Source organism: Xenopus laevis, chromosome 7S (assembly GCF_017654675.1).
Source record: "Xenopus laevis strain J_2021 chromosome 7S, Xenopus_laevis_v10.1, whole genome shotgun sequence".
In the NCBI taxonomy this organism is placed as follows: Eukaryota; Metazoa; Chordata; class Amphibia; order Anura; family Pipidae; genus Xenopus; species Xenopus laevis.
Window position 1 is genome coordinate 112,021,382 of NC_054384.1, and position 18,762 is coordinate 112,040,143.

An 18,762-nucleotide genomic window follows, 5' to 3' on the forward strand; every position below is an offset into this window, starting at 1 on the left:
GGGAAAGAGAACAGCCCAGGAGCAGGAAGTACAGAGAATCAGAGCTCTGTACCTGGGTAAGTACTGGGGGAGATTGGATTCACTTACCCAGGGGAGGTTCCTGTCTGACCATGGGAAAGAGAACAGCCCAGGAGCAGGAAGTACAGAGAATCAGAGCTCTGTACCTGGGTAAGTACTGGGGGAGATTGGATTCACTTACCCAGGGGGAGGTTCCTGTCTGACCATGAGAAAGAGAACAGCCCAGGAGCAGGAAGTACAGAGAATCAGAACTCGGTACCTGGGTAAGTACTGGGGGAGATTGGATTCACTTACCCAGGGGGAGGTTCCTGTCTGACCATGGGAAAGAGAACAGCCCAGGAGCAGGAAGTACAGAGAATCAGAGCTCTGTACCTGGGTAAGTACTGGGGGAGATTGGATTCACTTACCCAGGGGGAGGTTCCTGTCTGATCATGGGAAAGAGAACAGCCCAGGAGCAGGAAGTACAGAGAATCAGAGCTCTGTACCTGGGTAAGTACTGGGGGAGATTGGATTCACTTACCCAGGGGGAGGTTCCTGTCTGACCATGAGAAAGAGAACAGCCCAGGAGCAGGAAGTACAGAGAATCAGAACTCGGTACCTGGGTAAGTACTGGGGGAGATTGGATTCACTTACCCAGGGGGAGGTTCCTGTCTGACCATGGGAAAGAGAACAGCCCAGGAGCAGGAAGTACAGAGAATCAGAGCTCTGTACCTGGGTAAGTACTGGGGAGATTGGATTCACTTACCCAGGGGGAGGTTCCTGTCTGACCATGGGAAAGAGAACAGCCCAGGAGCAGGGAGTACAGGGAATCAGAGCTCTGTACCTGGGTAAGTACTGGGGGAGATTCACTTACCCAGGGGGAGGTTCCTGTCTGACCATGGGAAAGAGAACAGCCCAGGAGCAGGAAGTACAGAGAATCAGAGCTCTGTACCTGGGTAAGTACTGGGGAGATTGGATTCACTTACCCAGGGGGAGGTTCCTGTCTGACCATGGGAAAGAGAACAGCCCAGGAGCAGGGAGTACAGGGAATCAGAGCTCTGTACCTGGGTAAGTACTGGGGGAGATTCACTTACCCAGGGGGAGGTTCCTGTCTGACCATGGGAAAGAGAACAGCCCAGGAGCAGGAAGTACAGAGAATCAGAGCTCTGTACCTGGGTAAGTACTGGGGGAGATTGGATTCACTTACCCAGGGGGAGGTTCCTGTCTGACCATGGGAAAGAGAACAGCCCAGGAGCAGGAAGTACAGAGAATCAGAGCTCTGTACCTGGGTAAGTACTGGGGGAGATTGGATTCACTTACCCAGGGGGAGGTTCCTGTCTGACCATGGGAAAGAGAACAGCCCAGGAGCAGGAAGTACAGAGAATCAGAGCTCTGTACCTGGGTAAGTACTGGGGGAGATTCACTTACCCAGGGGGAGGTTCCTGTCTGACCATGGGAAAGAGAACAGCCCAGGAGCAGGAAGTACAGAGAATCAGAGCTCTGTACCTGGGTAAGTACTGGGGGAGATTGGATTCACTTACCCAGGGGGAGGTTCCTGTCTGACCATGGGAAAGAGAACAGCCCAGGAGCAGGAAGTACAGAGAATCAGAGCTCTGTACCTGGGTAAGTACTGGGGGAGATTCACTTAACCAGGGGGAGGTTCCTGTCTGACCATGGGAAAGAGAACAGCCCAGGAGCAGGAAGTACAGAGAATCAGAGCTCTGTACCTGGGTAAGTACAACCCAACTTTCCAAGTGACAATTGTGTAGCAAGTATTTGTACCAGTATTTAGTCAAATCAGTAAAGGTGCGACACTTAAACTAAGTCGCCTTTTGAAGTGTCGGGGGGCACCGCTCTGTTCCTCTGTGCCAAGGAAAACATCCCCAGTAAAACAATAAATCCAGCATTACTCAGATATGTGATTCAATTGTTTATTTGTGCCACTATCCAGCTTGATGAAGGGCTGGAATAGCCCAAAACGTCGCTATGCTAGTGGCACGAATAAACAATTGAATGACATATCCGAGTGCTGCTGGATTTATTGTTTTATTGTACAAGTATTGAGGTCACATGTGCTGTGATATCACTGGAGGCAAAACAGTTTAACTCTCCCTGGGTGGCATCACTGCAGCTGTGAAAGGGTTATATTACATTACAGTCACTGGTTAATGGGCGCTGGGATGGAAATTCCCCTATAAAACAAACACATTTTTCAGGAAAAAACACTTTATTGGTTTAAATACAAACTCCAGTAATATCCAGTTTCCAAGCCCCGCCCCTAAGCCAATGAGCCCCACCCAGTAAATGTTCTGAGCAGCGACTGACTTTAGAAACTTATGAGAAGGGGGAAAAGGCACAAAATACAGCCAGTCTTCCTGGGCATTCCCAAAGCTCACAGCAGGGATGGGGGGGGCTCTCAGGGGATGCTGGGAGTTGTAGTTTACTCACTCAAGGGTATCACTGCCGCTGCCTGGCACAGGCTCATGCCACTGGTCTCTGACCGCAGAACCTCAAGCAAAAAGCAGCTCCATCCTTCGATTCGAGCGACAGAAAAGACAAAACGGTACAAGATTTCAAGTGTCACCCTGAGAATGTGGCATTTAGGGCCTGTCAGTCACGTGTTTAAGCCCTGCCCCCAGCAGCATCGAATTCCTGCCGCCACATTTCCAACAAGGGGGCAATTACCTGGAAATGCCCCTTGGGTTGTGATCCATATGGACCGGGTCATTCTCTTTCTTGCAGAACAGCAAAGTAGCAAAGTGAGGACACAGACATTGCAAGTGATTTGCGCCAGTCTCATGGATAGATACTCGGCATCGATATATATTTAGCCTATGATCCCAGTCCCACACATTATATAGGAGCAGTGCCATTAAAGAAGTTATTTTGTACCCGCTCAGATCATTACATGTAGAGTTACTGGTACTGGAACCTCTGAAGGGAAAGGCAAGAACCCGACATGCAGCGAATAATGTCCCCCTAATACCCGGCCCGTTACACTGCACAATAATGGCATCTACACCTGCGGGTACCCCCTAAATATTCATTATGTTAAAATCCTGTTCCAGGAGACACACAACACAGAGCAGAAAGATGCCATTGTATCTATCGGCCCATCTGACTGTGGCATGAAACCCCTCCCCCAGCATGTCTAACCACGCCCCTTTCTGACTTGTAAACAATAGGACTTCACCCCCCACCCATTTAACAAGCACAAGGGAAATGAGCTGCTGCTGATACAAAACAGAAATCCCTGCAAATTATCTGCCTCCCACAATCGGAAACACCCCTTTTTTTGTTCATAGAAAGTCCAACCCCGTCTATAAAAGAACAGCCTCAAGGTCGCCCCCTACTGTCAGGGTACAAGGAGCTTTTCCGTATGGTACCCCCAATGCCAATCTCCTTAGCCCATGGCTCTACCCAAACTACAAAAAGCACAGCCAAAACCTCACCTCTAAAACCAAAGCAGCAAGAAGGGAATTCTCGGGGCCCCACGAAGATCACAGTGAGGGGAATCCGACGTGGCAAATCTGTAATGAGATCGTTGGCTTTTGGCTAAAGTGGGACATTGAAAGCGGACAATGAAGAGGCACAAACTACCCAGAGAAACATCACAACATTTAAATGTTCAGAACAAAACCTGCAATGCCAGCAGGAGCTGCTAGGTGGCACCGTTATTCCCCATATAGAAAGGCACGGTCTTGTTGTCTCAGTGACACAGCTTGTAGTGATCAAGGAACCCAACTCATTTCCCTGGCCTCCAGGCTGATGATAGAAGACTGTTAGGTGGGGACGATGATCTTCTTGGCTAGCAGAGCAAGGAGAGCGACTTCTGCATGCCCGTCTGCTTTTTCTAGTGCCAGGATGGCATCCTGAATGGTGAAGCCAGCGCTCACAATCCATTCTATGTCAGAAGGGGCAAATAAAGAACTTGCACCAGCAGCAGGTACAGATTGTGGACCAGAAAGTTCAATGGGAAGAGGTTGGTCACCAGAACTCTGGTTTTGTGTAATGGTCTCCTCACCAGTGCCAGCTTCCACCATAGTCTCCTCACCAGCGCCAGCTTCCATGACAGTCTTCTCACCAGTGGCAGCTTCTAGCAAGCTGTTCATAATCTCAAGAGGCTTTTCAGATACAGTGGGCACAAGCGTGGCACCCAGTTCAGAGTCCGTGATGGTCTCCACTTTGGTGCTTGGAAGTTCAGCATCAGCAGAGGTGGCACCTAACCCTTTTGAGACCTGGTGTTCTTGAGACTTAAGATCCTGCCCTTGGGTCACTTCCTCCGGTTCAGAGAGAAGTTTCTCATCTCTTACAGATAAAGATACAGAATTAGGAATAGACATGGGTTTGTTGGAGGAACTTGGGCAAGGCAGTCCACCCAGGTCATTCCTGTCCAAAGGAGAAGTAGACTTTTCATCAGGCGATGGCCTACACGATCCTTGGCCACTTGTGACCAAAAGTTTATGAAGTTCCTTTAGTGCAGTGGCCAAGGAGAAGCTGCTGTCTTCTCCATCTAGTACTCCGGTGCTTGGAGGAAGTGGACAAATAACCTTTGTGGTGCTGTCAGGCATTTCAGAAAGCGGAAGATCTACAGCCGGTGTCATGCTACCATTGAACCTCTGCTCTTCTGCAGAACTTTGGCCAGGAGTCTGGTCTCCATGTAGCTGTATTGGAGGTGAGTAGATGCTTTGGCCAGATGCCTCATCAGATATCTCACTACAATGAGAAGATGCCTCCACTTCCATTGTGGCTTCATTAGCCTCACTCAGCCCATCTCCTAATGCCACTAGAGAAGAACGTGGAGACCCTTCAGCATCACATTCCCTCTCAGGATCTTTACCGTGATCTGGTACCAAGGAAGGAGCCTGTGTTGATGCCAGTGCTTCAGTCTCGCCAACAAGTTCCATCTCCTGCTGGACATGTGAGTGGAACTCTGGAGACGGTGCATGAAGATCTAAGAGCTCTGAAGCCTGGTCTGAAGCTATTGAAGGAGAAGTCTCTGGATCCCCTGTAGTCTTGCAAGGACCAAGACTTGGAACAGGCAAATTATGCCCCATAGATGGAGGTGGCAAAACAGAAGGAGACGGTGCAGCCTGACTGAGACAGCCCTGGTGACTACAGATGGCCCCTTTGGATGCAGTCTCACATGTCTCTATACTATCAGTCACAGTGGGAGAGAGTGAGCGGTCAGTCTGAGAGGTGACTGAATGGGCAGAGGGAGTTGCAGTTGTGCCTGAAGCATGGGCAGGGCTAAGTCCATTGTTTGGTGATACCAGGGATGGAACTTTCAGTGAGGTAGTTTCCATATCTAGTGAAGAAAAGAAATATCACAATTTTACCCAAAGCTGTATATATATATCTATCAGTGGCACAGGCAGTGGCCAATCACATAGCAACCAAATGCCTCATGCCGTTTGTTCCTAACAATCAGCATGAGTCAGGGAATGCAGTGAAGCCTTTTATCAATACTGGAGCCAGAGACAGCATTTATATGCTTGAGTGACAGTAATTAATCATTAACTATTTCACTGTAACATTAGAACATGGAATATAAACAGTATTTCAGTATAAAATCGATATAGAGAGGAATAGTCAGCTTTCTTCCTGCAGACAAGTGATACTTTCACATTTGCAACTAATAAATACCTGCGGCGTGGCCCTCCTGCTGCAGGTTACACACATGCATCAAGGTTTCTGCTGGTCTGTGAGGATTAGGAAAGACAAAACAGCACACACAGATGTTAAGTCAACACGGCAAACACATGCGGAGTTGCTTCGTGGGCTGAACCAAGCTATGTAAGGTGGGGAGGGTGAGAGATATGCACTGGTGAAGGTTAGGGGACCACCAGGGACTATATACAATGCCCGGGCATCTGACAACCCTATGCTATGTTAGGACAATGTATTGGGGGGTAAGTATATAAAATATCCAATTTCAGGCACAAGTGCAGATACATGCGTTTCCCACACCCCATTGCCACTTACCTGCTTCATCCGCTGATTTCTGCAATACTTCCGCTAGCTCCCGGTCTGCAATCTCCTCTGGGGGCACCTCCTCCCGACCAGGACCATACGCCAGCCTGGCACACTCCGGGAGCTCCCCCTCGGGTAGGAAAGTGGTGCGGGTCCCTGTGGTGCCGATGACCAGGACATTCTTCTCTAGGTCGATGGAGCACTAACGGAGAAAAGACATTCACAGCTTGAGACTCATGTACACCTACCTCATGTACACTTACCTTCCAGCCCCTCTAATGTTCCCATACCTGATGTCTCTTTAACATATCCAGGCCCAGGAGCATGTCCATCGGCTGCTCTTCCAGGATAGAGAAGGAACATGGCAGAAAGTCTCCTTCAATCTGAACCTGAGCTGCAACACCCAAGGGAACCCAGTCAGTTGTGAGCACAATGTGCATGAGCCCCAGCAAAAATGAGAACATTGAATAAAGCAACATGGCAGCTTTGTAACTAATCCTCTCTCTTGCCATATATTGTGATATACAAAGACATACCCAGATGAACCCTGCCGATGATTTTCTGGGTCCCAACCCCCTTGGCGATTCCGGCCCACCTCCTGTCCACCAGTCTCATGATGTGACACCTCTCAGCACACGCCTGACTCATGATTGTCATCTGGGCTCCTGCCAGAACAAGTCACATGAGCATCTCTGACACAGATACAGACTGCACTCACCTGGCCCAGGAACTTACCTGAATCCACAAAGGCTTTCACTGGGTAGCCATTCACCTTACAGTTAATATAAAGCATCACCACCTGCCCAAAGCTCTCCGGCGCCTCCTCCATCGCTATAGTCATGTTCTCCTCAATGTTATGTTGCCTGAAACCGAGAAACACAGGTAAGTGACTTGCCCTAATTTCTTGTATCATTCATTTACCAGATCACATCACTAAAGGATAAGTCCACTTGATATGAAACTGGTTACATTAGCACTTGACCAATACAAACCATTCCTTGGTAAGGGAATCCAGTACCCAGCTATAGAACTCTGTCTGTACTTCCTGCTCCTGGGCTGTTCTCTTTCCCATGGTCAGACAGGAACCTCCCCCTGGGTAAGTGAATCCAATCTCCCCCAGTACTTACCCAGGTACAGAGCTCTGATTCTCTGTACTTCCTGCTCCTGGGTTGTTCTCTTTCCCATGGTCAGACAGGAACCTCCCCCTGGGTAAGTGAATCCAATCTCCCCCAGTACTTACCCAGGTACAGAGCTCTGATTCTCTGTACTTCCTGCTTCTGGGCTGTTCTCTTTCCCATGGTCAGACAGGAACCTCCCCCTGGGTAAGTGAATCCAATCTCGCCCAGTACTTACCCAGGTACAGAGCACTGATTCTCTGTACTTCCTGCTCCTGGGCTGTTCTCTTTCCCATGGTCAGACAGGAACCTCCCCCTGGGTAAGTGAATCCAATCTCCCCCAGTACTTACCCAGGTACAGAGCTCTGATTCTCTGTACTTCCTGGGCTGTTCTCTTTCCCATGGTCAGACAGGAACCTCCCCCTGGGTAAGTGAATCCAATCTCCCCAGTACTTACCCAGGTACAGAGCTCTGATTCTCTGTACTTCCTGGGCTGTTCTCTTTCCCATGGTCAGACAGGAACCTCCCCCTGGGTAAGTGAATCCAATCTCCCCCAGTACTTACCCAGGTACAGAGCTCTGATTCTCTGTACTTCCTGCTCCTGGGCTGTTCTCTTTCCCATGGTCAGACAGGAACCTCCCCCTGGGTAAGTGAATCCAATCTCCCCCAGTACTTACCCAGGTACAGAGCTCTGATTCTCTGTACTTCCTGCTCCTGGGCTGTTCTCTTTCCCATGGTCAGACAGGAACCTCCCCCTGGGTAAGTGAATCCAATCTCCCCCAGTACTTACCCAGGTACAGAGCTCTGATTCTCTGTACTTCCTGCTCCTGGGCTGTTCTCTTTCCCGTGGTCAGACAGGAACCCCCCCTGGGTAAGTGAATGTTCCTCCAAGTATGTACAAAGCTCTGATTATTTTCCCCTTCTGATTGTTAGGGAATAAAGTTCCTATTGGAGCAAGTGCTAATGGATCCAGGATCCACTACAATGACTTACCCTTTAGATGGGAGGTTAGGCCCCAAGTTGGCCCCTCCACTAGAACCAGGCCAGAAAGTTGGGAAAACCCTGTGTTGTTGGATCGGTGAGCAGGATTAACCCTACAACTCCCTAATGATGCCAAACTTCCCAGCCTTGTGCCAACACAACACTCTCACATGTTTGCTAGACAGCAGAACTTGAGCATGATGAAAGGGAAAGTAAACCACCTTATATCCTCCTCAATTTTGGCCTGTGCATCCAAATCAAATGGATCGGCGGAATAGAGTCGGATTCTCTCCTGCTCCCGGCGGGCGCGCTCCTGCTGCTGCTCCAACAGAACTTTGGTGAATTTCTCTGCATGAGACAAACAAACGCCTTCATTCTGTGTAAAGGGGAAGTCACCCAACTGACTCAATTCTGCAAAATACGTGTGCATAGAAATGATGAATTAACCCACTAAGTACCAAACGTATGGGCTCACTCACCCAGATCCCCGCTCAGCAGCGCCTCGGCCAGGGGAGGGTTCCGCTCCTTTAGCAGCGACAGCTCGTGGGGATTGGCCAGAAGCATCTGACGCAGCAGAGCTGGATTGTCCAATCCCTGGGGGAAGGAAGATGCATCTGGCGGTGGAGGAGGAGCCTGGGGCTGTGAAGGGGTCGGCTGGCTAGAGGCACCAGGCACCGCTATGGTGCTGAAATCTAAACCTGTAATAAAAAAATAAAAAAAAAAAAAAGATGAGAGCGGGTACTGAAGTGATCATACACATTCTGTACCCACTGATTCCTTGGCATAAAGCTCTTAGCAGCAGTGTAAGTGTAATATATCTCCCCACAGCAACAAGAGTCCCCTATAGAACCAACATTCCTTGCCAGGCTCCCCTTGGTGTTGCCCTTGTGCGGACACAGGCTGTGCCAAACCTCAGTGCAAGGGGCCCTTATACACTTGCCACCAATACACTGGCACTGCCCCTGCAAGAGGGGGGGGGAGGGCTGTGTCTATGGGATTTGGAAGGAAGATTCTGGCTATATGGACACTTACCTGGGAACGGTGCGGGAGGTCGTGTTTCTGGGGCTTCTTTCTGCCGCAAAATCACCACATCTCCATCTTTTAATCCGTATGATGCCAACGAGCGCTGATTATCTGTTAACGGTCTCTCTGCATAGACGATCTGTAACACAAGCATGGGGCATGTGAACTACAACTCTCCTTTTGGCTGGTTTAGGTTTATCAGGTTGTGCAGACAAGTCCTCTATTAAATGCACCAACTCCTTAGACTGTGCCATAACAAAGTAATGAGGCAGAGATATCGTTTATATATAAGAGTTCAGACGTGAATTCCCACCTAGTACATGGCCAGTTACATCACTGTGAGCACTCAGTGTAATGTGCGGGTAGGCGCGGCGGAAGTGACATCACGTAAGGGCAGAAGTTGCGCTTACTGTGGTAATGGCTGAAATAAACCGTCAATCTCAACCAGGAACATACCGAAGCCCAACAGCAGTTGCCAGGAATATTCTCTGGTCCTCCTGAGCAGCGAGGGTCTCACATCTAAATGAATCCTTTTTTAGCCATTGGAGCAACGCTGAAGGGATGGTAATTAGTAAGAGGCCAATTAAACCTGAAGGAACACAAAACAAAGGGCTCACCTTGATCTAAGAGCTCGCCATTAATTAATCCATAAAAAGGTGAGGAGGAATGATGAAAGTGTCCACCTCGGAGCAGGACAAACAAAAAAACCGAAGGTGGAAGGAGACACAGGAAGAGGAGGAGCCTAAGAAAACACTTAAAGTTTGTCCTGACTCCAGAGAGAACTTAACCCCATACATCCTGCACGGACAGGTAGGGCCATACACATAAGGGTTATTTTTATTCTTGGGACCTGCTTTATGGCAGCTGAGATTCTAGCTATCTGTATAACAGAACATTCTGTCCCAGTGGCTGCACAGATCCTATCTGATCCCCATTGTAAGCAGCAGTCCTGTCCTGCTTTATGGCAGCTGAGATTCTAGCTATCTGTATAACAGAACATTCTGTCCCAGTGGCTGCACAGATCCTGTCTGTCAGGGGAGAATAGAAAGCTCAGCAAGGCAAAGGCAGTGCCCCATGGCAGCTCTTCAATATGTAACGTTTGTGACAGTCTCCATATAAGAGAGACATACAGAGCAGCCAGACATAACAACAAGATCATATCAAATGTGCCAACCATATGTCTGATTACCCAGTGAGTAGATGATACGTAGGAAGCTGCAAGTACAAAATGAGGAAAATAAATTGAATTTAGTTTGGTATGGCTGATCCCACGGGTACAGGGGTCAGTGGTACAAACAAATCATTTTCGTGTTCTAATTGGGACACCCCGTGTTGTTACTGGATTCTGTTCTAGCTGGAAGCTGTGGGCATGAAACCAAAGTTAGAAGATTGTCATTAGGTGCCGGAATATGTATCTGACGGAGCCAGAACTGCGGGGGATGCCCCCAGAGTGTTATTTAGCTTAACTGCCCTATACACTGGCACAGGTACTGTTTAAAGGGGAAGTTTGTACTGGTACATTAGTGAGTTACTAATCCTTCCCTGTGTAACAGACTCTTCCTTCCCCTTCCTATAAGCAATGGCCACAGAGCACTGACCTGTACCCCTTCTTTTCATCTGTACTGTACCCCCTCTCTTCCTCTGAACTGTACCCCCTCTCTTCCCCTGTACTGTACCCCCTCTCTTCCCCTGAACTGTACCCCCTCTCTTCCCCTGTACTGTACCCCCTCTCTTCCCCTGTACTGTACCCCCTCTCTTCCCCTGTACTGTACCCCTCTCTTCCCCTGTACTGTACCCCCTCTCTTCCCCTGTACTGTACCCCCCCCTGTCTGTACCCCTCTCTTCCCTGTACTGTACCCCCTCTCTTCCCCTGTACTGTACCCCCTCTCTTCCCTGTACTGTACCCCCTCTCTTCCCCTGTACTGTACCCCCTCTCTTCCCCTGTACTGTACCCCCTCTCTTCCCCTGTACTGTACCCCCTCTCTTCCCCTGTACTGTACCCCCTCTCTTCCCCTGTACTGTACCCCCTCTCTTCCCCTGTACTGTACCCCCTCTCTTCCCCTGTACTGTACCCCCTCTCTTCCCCTGTACCCCCTCTCTTCCCCTGTACTACCCCTCTCTTCCCCTGTACTGTACCCCCTCTCTTCCCCTGTACTGTACCCCCTCTCTTCCCCTGTACTGTACCCCCTCTCTTCCTCTGTACTGTACCCCCTCTCTTCCTCTGTACTGTACCCCCTCTCTTCCTCTGTACTGTACCCCTCTTCCTTTGTACCCCTCTTCCTCTGTACTGTACCCCTCTTCCTCTGTACTGTACCCCCTCTCTTCCTCTGTACTGTACCCCCTCTCTTCCTCTGTACTGTACCCGCTCCCTTCCTCTGTACCCCCTCTCTTCCTCTGTACTGTACCCCCTCTCTTTCTCTGTACTGTACCCCCTCTCTTCCTCTGTACTGTACCCCTCTTCCTCTGTACCCCTCTTCCTCTGTACTGTACCCCCTCTCTTCCTTTGTACTGTACCCCCTCCCTTCCTCTGTACTGTACCCCCTCCCTTCCTCTTACCCCCTCTCTTCCTCTGTACCCCCTCTCTTCCTCTGTACTGTACCCCCTCTCTTCCTCTGTACTGTACCCCCTCTCTTCCTCTGTACTGTACCCCTCTCTTCCTCTGTACTGTACCCCCTCTCTTCCTCTGTACTGTACCCCCTCCCTTCCTCTGTACTGTACCCCCTCCCTTCCTCTGTACCCCCTCTCTTCCTCTGTACTGTACCCCCTCTCTTCCTCTGTACTGTACCCCCTTCCTCTGTAATGTACCCCTTCCTCTGTACTGTACCCCTCTTCTTCCTTTGTACTGTACCCCCTCCCTTCCTCTGTATCCCCTCTCTTCCTTTGTACTGTACCCCCTCCCTTCCTCTGTACTGTACCCCCTCTCTTCCTCTGTACTGTACCCCCTCTCTTCCTCTGTACTGTACCCCTCTTCCTCTGTACTGTACCCCTCTTCCTCTGTACTGTACCCCCTCTCTCTTCCTTTGTACTGTACCCCCTCCCTTCCTCTGTACCCCCTCTCTTCCTCTGTACTGTACCCCCTCTCTTTCTCTGTACTGTACCCCCTCTCTTCCTCTGTACTGTACCCCTCTTCCTCTGTACCCCTCTTCCTCTGTACTGTACCCCCTCTCTTCCTTTGTACTGTACCCCCTCCCTTCCTCTGTACCCCCTCCCTTCCTCTGTACCCCCTCTCTTCCTCTGTACCCCCTCTCTTCCTCTGTACCCCCTCTCTTCCTCTGTACTGTACCCCCTCTCTTCCTCTGTACTGTACCCCCTCTCTTCCTCTGTACTGTACCCCCTCTCTTCCTCTGTACTGTACCCCCTCTCTTCCTCTGTACTGTACCCCCTCTCTTCCTCTGTACTGTACCCCCTCTCTTCCTCTGTACTGTACCCCCTCTCTTCCTCTGTACTGTACCCCCTCCCTTCCTCTGTACTGTACCCCCTCCCTTCCTCTGTACCCCCTCTCTTCCTCTGTACTGTACCCCCTCTCTTCCTCTGTACTGTACCCCCCTTCCTCTGTAATGTACCCCTTCCTCTGTACTGTACCCCTTCCTCTGTACTGTACCCCTCTTCTTCCTTTGTACTGTACCCCCTCCCTTCCTCTGTATCCCCTCTCTTCCTTTGTACTGTACCCCCTCCCTTCCTCTGTACTGTACCCCCTCTCTTCCTCTGTACTGTACCCCCTCTCTTCCTCTGTACTGTACCCCTCTTCCTCTGTACTGTACCCCTCTTCCTCTGTACTGTACCCCCTCTCTCTTCCTTTGTACTGTACCCCCTCCCTTCCTCTGTACCCCCTCTCTTCCTCTGTACTGTACCCCCTCTCTTCCTCTGTACTGTACCCCCTCTCTTCCTCTGTACTGTACCCCCTCTCTTCCTCTGTACCCCCTCTCTTCCTCTGTACTGTACCCCTCTTCCTCTGTAATGTACCCCTTCCTCTGTACTGTACCCCCTCTCTTCCTCTGTACTGTACCCCTCTCTTCCTCTGTATCCCCTCCCTTCCTTTGTACTGCACCCCCTCTCTTCCTCTGTACCCCCTCTCTTCCTCTGTACCCCCTCTCTTCCCCTGTACTGTCCCCCCTCTCTGCCCCCCAATCTCACCACATGTAGCTGCTCTGTCCCACAAGTCCCTCCCCCTGTACCCCCTAATGTCCGCTCTCTCCTGTATCTCTTGTACTTCCGGTCTGTCCCAGGCCTGTAGGTCTCACCAGGGTGTCAGAGGCCGGGATGCCGCTCTCCAGCTCACACAGGGCTCGGAAGTTCTCCAGTTCGAAGTCCCCATCCACCTCCAGGGAGAAGGTGATCTCTGACAGGTCCCGGCGCACGCAGTACACGGTGATCAACATGGCGATGGCGGAGAAAGACGGGGAGGGAAGTCGGTGCCGGTTCCGGGAGAGGAGCTCGCGGCCACCGGAAGTACTTTTACTACCTCAGCTTGGGAGAGGCGGAGCCCCATTGCGCACGCGCGGCCTCTGTTTGGCAACAGTTCCTACTAGTCAACGTCACGTGGATGCGTAAGCTCCGCCTCCACCCTTCTAATGCTCGCCTCTCCCAGAATCCAGTGCGCGCAGCTCCTGACAGGAGTTCTTGTTCCAGAGAAGCCATAGGAGTGTGTGGGGAGAGTAGAGACTGAGAGGCTGCTGTGTGGGGAGAGTAGAGAGGCTGCTGTGTGGGGAGAGTAGAGAGGCTGCTGGGTAGGAAATGGTGAGAACTTTTCTGTACTAATGAACACAAAGTCAGAAGAGCCAGTCTGTGTAGTGATGGTTCCCTGAGAGAAGAGCTGAGGAGATACATCCAGGGATGTTTGAGAGTACATTATATTTATTCCACCTCCCCTTTCTGGTGTAAAGATGTGTCCTGGGTGTTGTCATGAGTCTGGGGGATGTGTGACCCTCCTCAAGGGCAGCCCCTTCCTTACCTCTCTTATATTAGTCTGGAGCTTAGTGGCTACTGCAGAGGAACAGCAAAGGAGTCTGAAGTCCTTGGCCCCCCTGAAGTCCTTGGCCCCTGCAGGCCTTTTGCCTGGGAATAAAGCGAGCCCCCCGTAGCTTCAGAGAAGACTCAGTTTCATTGAGGGCCCTGTGTTGTCCGGACGACATGTAGGATTTTGGGACCCTGTCTTTTTGAGGATGGTTCTACCCGCACCCGTATTGCACTTTAGTTTGATCTTTTGCACTTTGGGTGATATTGAAGCAGTTTTGCTTGGGCTTCAAAGAAAGCAGGAGTGGTACAAATAAAGGGGTGCAGTGCTAAGTAAATACAATGTGGGTAGAGAGTCGGTGCAGTTTAGCTGGGGGCAGGAGCTCAGCCTGGGGTACAGCAGAGCCTCACTATACACATATAAAACCTCTGAATGTATATTCACTAGTATCAGCTTCACTCCAGTTGTACATGATCCGCTCCTTAGGGAAGGACACCCAAGTCTTGTACAATTTTCGGACCATGTGTGGATCGTCTCGACACTTTTCATACCATGACGCTCGGCCGTTCAGTTGGTCAGACAGGTTAAAAGATTTTCTATACGGATAATATCTCTGCATGTATCTGACAATATCAATGGCTGACTATCACTAGAATTTGTCAGACATAACTTTCCTACGATTGCTGTCACAGGCAGAACATCCTCTGATTTGTTCTTTTACTATTTTATTTCATTTGAATAGTTAGTGGCGGAAGATTGGGACATCCGATCATTTTTCAGACACAAGCATGAAATCTGCACGTCTATGGCCAACTTAACCTTGCACCAAGGGCTGGATCACACAGGACACCTGGGCAAAGTGTGATACACACTATAAACATCTCTGATTATTGTTGGATGAACCGGTAGCTGGTTAACCCAACAATTATTTCTCCTAATTTCTCTTCAGCTCCTCTGTCCCACCAGGGCTCCCTCTCTGTGCCCCCGCTGTGCCAGCCTGCATTTACATGACAACATAATTACACATTTGACTGATCTGCATTCAGATAGAGACGGGCGGGAGCTGCAGTCTCTCCGATAATATTCCAGCCAGATGGAGATAGGGAACAAAGAACAGCTGCGGCAAAGAACAGGGTAATTTAGGAAAGACAGGGCTCTGGTATGGTGCAGTGTAAAGGCCCCCATACACGGGCCGATAAAAGCTGCCGACAGACCGAGCAGTTTATTGGCCCATGTGTGGGGCCATCCAACGGGCTTCCCCGATCAGCCAGATCTCGAACGGTCAGGTTAAAAAATCATGTCAGATCGTGGTTGCATCTGTGCATTTATGCTGTCCCACAATCCGACCGCCCGTATCAGATGCATCATGATCTGATCTTTGGGCCCTAGCGCCTACTATCGGATCAGCCCAATATCGCCCATCTCAAAGTGGGCATATCGGGGAGAGATTGCCAAACGAGCGGATCTCTAGATTGTATGGCCACCTTAAGGCCCCCACCCAGGAACCACACATGTCTAGAGAGTTGGCTGAAAAAAAAAAGACGTGCTCCAAACCCTCTTCATATTTGACCAAGGGGAGGAAACCCAAGCTCTTTGGTTAGAACTTTTCAATTATATTTTGGGGGAGAGATTTGTTTCTGAATGCTGTTTATTTTTCCCTGCAGCCCTCAGTATGGAATTTCAGAGTTCTCGTTTCCTATGTGCACCAGCCCTAGTAACCAGGCAGCAAACTGAATGACAGACTGGAGAAGGACTGCAATGCAAGATAAGTAGCAAAACCCAATCTCACTCATCTATAAGCCTGATTTCTAGCTGCCAGGACAAGTCATCCTAGCAACCAGGCAGTCTTATAGTTCCCTGCAGAAAGAGACAACACTTCCAGAAGCCTGTGGCCCCCAAATAAGATTATTATAAACCAGTAAATTCCTTTCACATTCAGCAATTGGATATTAAGTTGCATTTTAGGTAAAATTCCCATTTAATTGCCCATCCAGTGGGAAGTGTTTTGCTGCTGGTCCACTGCTTCTCATCAGAATCCTTCAGGTTCTGGCACAGATGTAATCTGACAAGGTGAAGAGACGCGGGCTGTGTGATATGAATACAGGAGCAATGAATATGTATAGGGGGGCAGGACGGGGGCTGCAGAGACATTGCAGATGGAAGGTCCCAGAGGTACGCCTCTCTGGAGGCTCAGGCAGTGACAAAATGTATGATTATTCTGCCAGAATTATCTGCATTATGCACATCATGGAATCGAATGCCCCCCAGTCCAGACTAATCTGTGAGAGATGATTATTTAGGGACTCCCAGTAGGGAAATTTGATGCGCCTGTCATTAAAGATCAGTGTCCCCCCTCTTGTGAGCGACCCCCAATCTGTTCAGGAACAGAAGATACAGCGACTCTACAATATTAAGCAGCAGCATTATGGGTTATGGGGGCAATGTACTATTTTGGCTAAAATATTTCATGCAACTAGCAGTATACATTGCATTCCTCTCTCTGAGAAGCACTGATCACCTTTATGACAGCGCCAGGGAAAGCCCATAATACATTGTTTCGATTCCTTAGCGTAATGGGTAGCGTCAGAGCAACCATTGGCCAGAAGCACAAATAAGAGATCCCTATACTTTTATATTAAGCAATGAATTTCAGGACGGAAAAACCTATTGCTAACCCACTCCATGGGACCTTCACCCTGATACAATATAAGGTCACTCCTATTACTATACTTACAGGAATTTGACCTGACCTATCAGGTCTATAAACTGTAACTGCTACCTCTCATGGGGCAGGATGAATGAACCTCACAATGACTTGCCAGCTGAAAAGATAAGCCTGGTTAGGGCAGATGCACCACTAGAAAACGTATATTTTATTTTTTATAAATGGCTCCGGATAAACAAGGAGCCCCACACCGGAACATTATAACCCTAAGGAATTGATTTAGATCACTCGCCGGGTCCCTGTGCATTCGCTATGGTTTCTCCTGCTATCCCTGTGCTGCTCACAAGGTGGAACAGCCATTGCAAGTAGGAATATACAGCACTAAGTGCTTCACTAACAATATATATATATACTTGAACACTCCCAGTGATAACTCAGTAGCTATAATAGTGAACAATGGAGCTTTCTTGTCCCCACCCAGGGGTGCCAGTTTATATAATAATTTTAGGTGGGAAGCGATGTTACAATTTACATATGTTAGGACTTGCATGTTGGTAGTAGGATAGTCACTGATTAATATGCCATTATCTGCAGGTTGTTCTGTGAGACATTAAGATGGGTACAGAGAGGAGCCCCCTCTCTTCTAGGGTCCCTGAGGCACTAACTAACCTTTTTTTTATTAAGGGGGCCCTAGCAGTACAGCGAGGAGCTTCTTTTTTTTTTTTAAAGCGAACCCTAGGGGAACACCTGTCCCTAAGCATAAAGGTAACTAGCAATCCTCAAATTTAATGGGACCCACAGAAGGAATTTGCCTGGGCAGCAGCATCTTAGGGGCCACTCCAGAGTCCAGGGTAATAAAATAGATGTACTGCATTTGTGGGGGGCATCAACAAAAGCAACGTCATAATCAGCTTCTCAGTTAGTCACACCAACCTGATGCAACAGTATATACAGTTTCTAAAAAATATTGAATGCTGAGCCACCATAGATATTAGCACAGCACCTGCTTGATAACTGCCCTCCTATAGTGCGCTGGGAGCTGATTATTTGCATACGATGAGTCAGATCTGCTGAAAGAATCTCAGAGTTTCACCTCCTCTCCATGTCAAGTGCTAAGTGCTCAATTATGTGGGAATAAGTAAACGATTTAGATAATTAGCAGCACATCTTGAGATATTGAACAAGCAGCATTGCTGCTTCCCTGATATGTGACAGCCAGGCCTTAACTAATGCGTAACAGTGTTATGAATTAAAGGGGACTTCCAAGTGCCCCTGGGTCTCTAAGACATTGAAGCTTATCTTTCTCTTTATTTGTTTTTCTATAAACTAGACAATTAGGACAGCCATAGAACTAAAACTTCTGAGTGGTTGCTAGGATTGTTTACCCTAGCAACCAGGCTGTGGCTTGCATACAAGAATGCATGTTATATAGGGGAGACCAAAAGAGAAAGAAAGGCAATTCCATTTCTTTGTTGGGGCATGGTGCTTGGCCACTTACTAAGTCGAAGTACTAGTAGGTACTTACCTGTGCAGGGATATCATTATAAACAGCACATTTATTTGTCTCCTAGACGGGATTCGCTGGTAGATAAGGTTAGATTGTTTTTACCCTATATATAGCCTTCTGGCCAATCACATGAGAACATTATTTCTTCACTATGAGGAAACCATAGATAACTAATCAGCCCCTGTCCCAGGTATGAGATACTGTTCCAGCTTCAGTTGAAAGGGTTAATGTGTGAGAGAGAGATTGTTTTAATTTCTTAGGCCGAGCCCAGTACCTGGGAGGCAGAACAACAGGAGGCTAATGAAAGGGCTGCCTTCAAAGGCACAACCTGCAAGATAAGGAATGATTTTAGTCAAGGACTGGAATAAATTATCCCCCCACCGGCAGCGACCTGTGACTCAGGGGGACCCCACTGCAGACGTGATGGCCATGTGCATGAGTGGAGATGTAGCCTTTGATTGTAATGTTACCACTTACAGCACTGACATGTCACCCAGTAAATCCTCCCAGGCTTCCTGCTGAGTTTGCCATCATTTATTCATAGGCA

The 18,762-nt window shown here is 49.1% G+C and overlaps 1 protein-coding gene across 2 annotated transcripts; it reads right to left on the reverse strand.

The window, feature by feature from the left end:
• Positions 1-2,205: 2,205 nt before the first annotated feature.
• Positions 2,206-13,596, reverse strand: ddi2.S (DNA damage inducible 1 homolog 2 S homeolog). Of its 2 annotated transcripts, XM_018228304.2 has the most exons (10): positions 13,331-13,596; positions 9,099-9,228; positions 8,546-8,764; positions 8,288-8,414; positions 6,706-6,833; positions 6,507-6,635; positions 6,261-6,364; positions 5,983-6,172; positions 5,644-5,699; positions 5,163-5,305 (listed from the first exon to the last, which is right to left on the reverse strand). In XM_018228304.2, exons 1-9 carry the CDS (start codon positions 13,466-13,468, stop codon positions 5,683-5,685), a joined length of 1,182 nt encoding a protein of 393 aa, XP_018083793.1. In that variant the 5' UTR covers positions 13,469-13,596; the 3' UTR covers positions 5,163-5,305; positions 5,644-5,682. The 2 variants fall into 2 exon arrangements, with proteins under 2 accessions (XP_041427712.1, XP_018083793.1); XM_041571778.1 differs by lacking the exons at positions 6,261-6,364; positions 6,507-6,635; positions 6,706-6,833; ... (2 more) ...; positions 9,099-9,228; positions 13,331-13,596 and having other exon boundaries at positions 2,206-5,305; positions 5,983-6,125.
• Between the last annotated feature and the right edge of the window lie 5,166 nt (positions 13,597-18,762).

What these genes read in the sequence shown, in the direction of transcription:
- ddi2.S (XM_041571778.1), bottom strand. Translation starts at nt 5,683, where the DNA reads ATGCATGTGTGTAACCTGCAGCAGGAGGGCCACGCCGCAG. An exon ending in GCAGGAGGGCCACGCCGCAG is followed by an intron (nt 5,306 to 5,643) that starts GTATTTATTAGT and finishes TTTCTTCACTAG; the next exon opens with ATATGGAAACTACCTCACTG.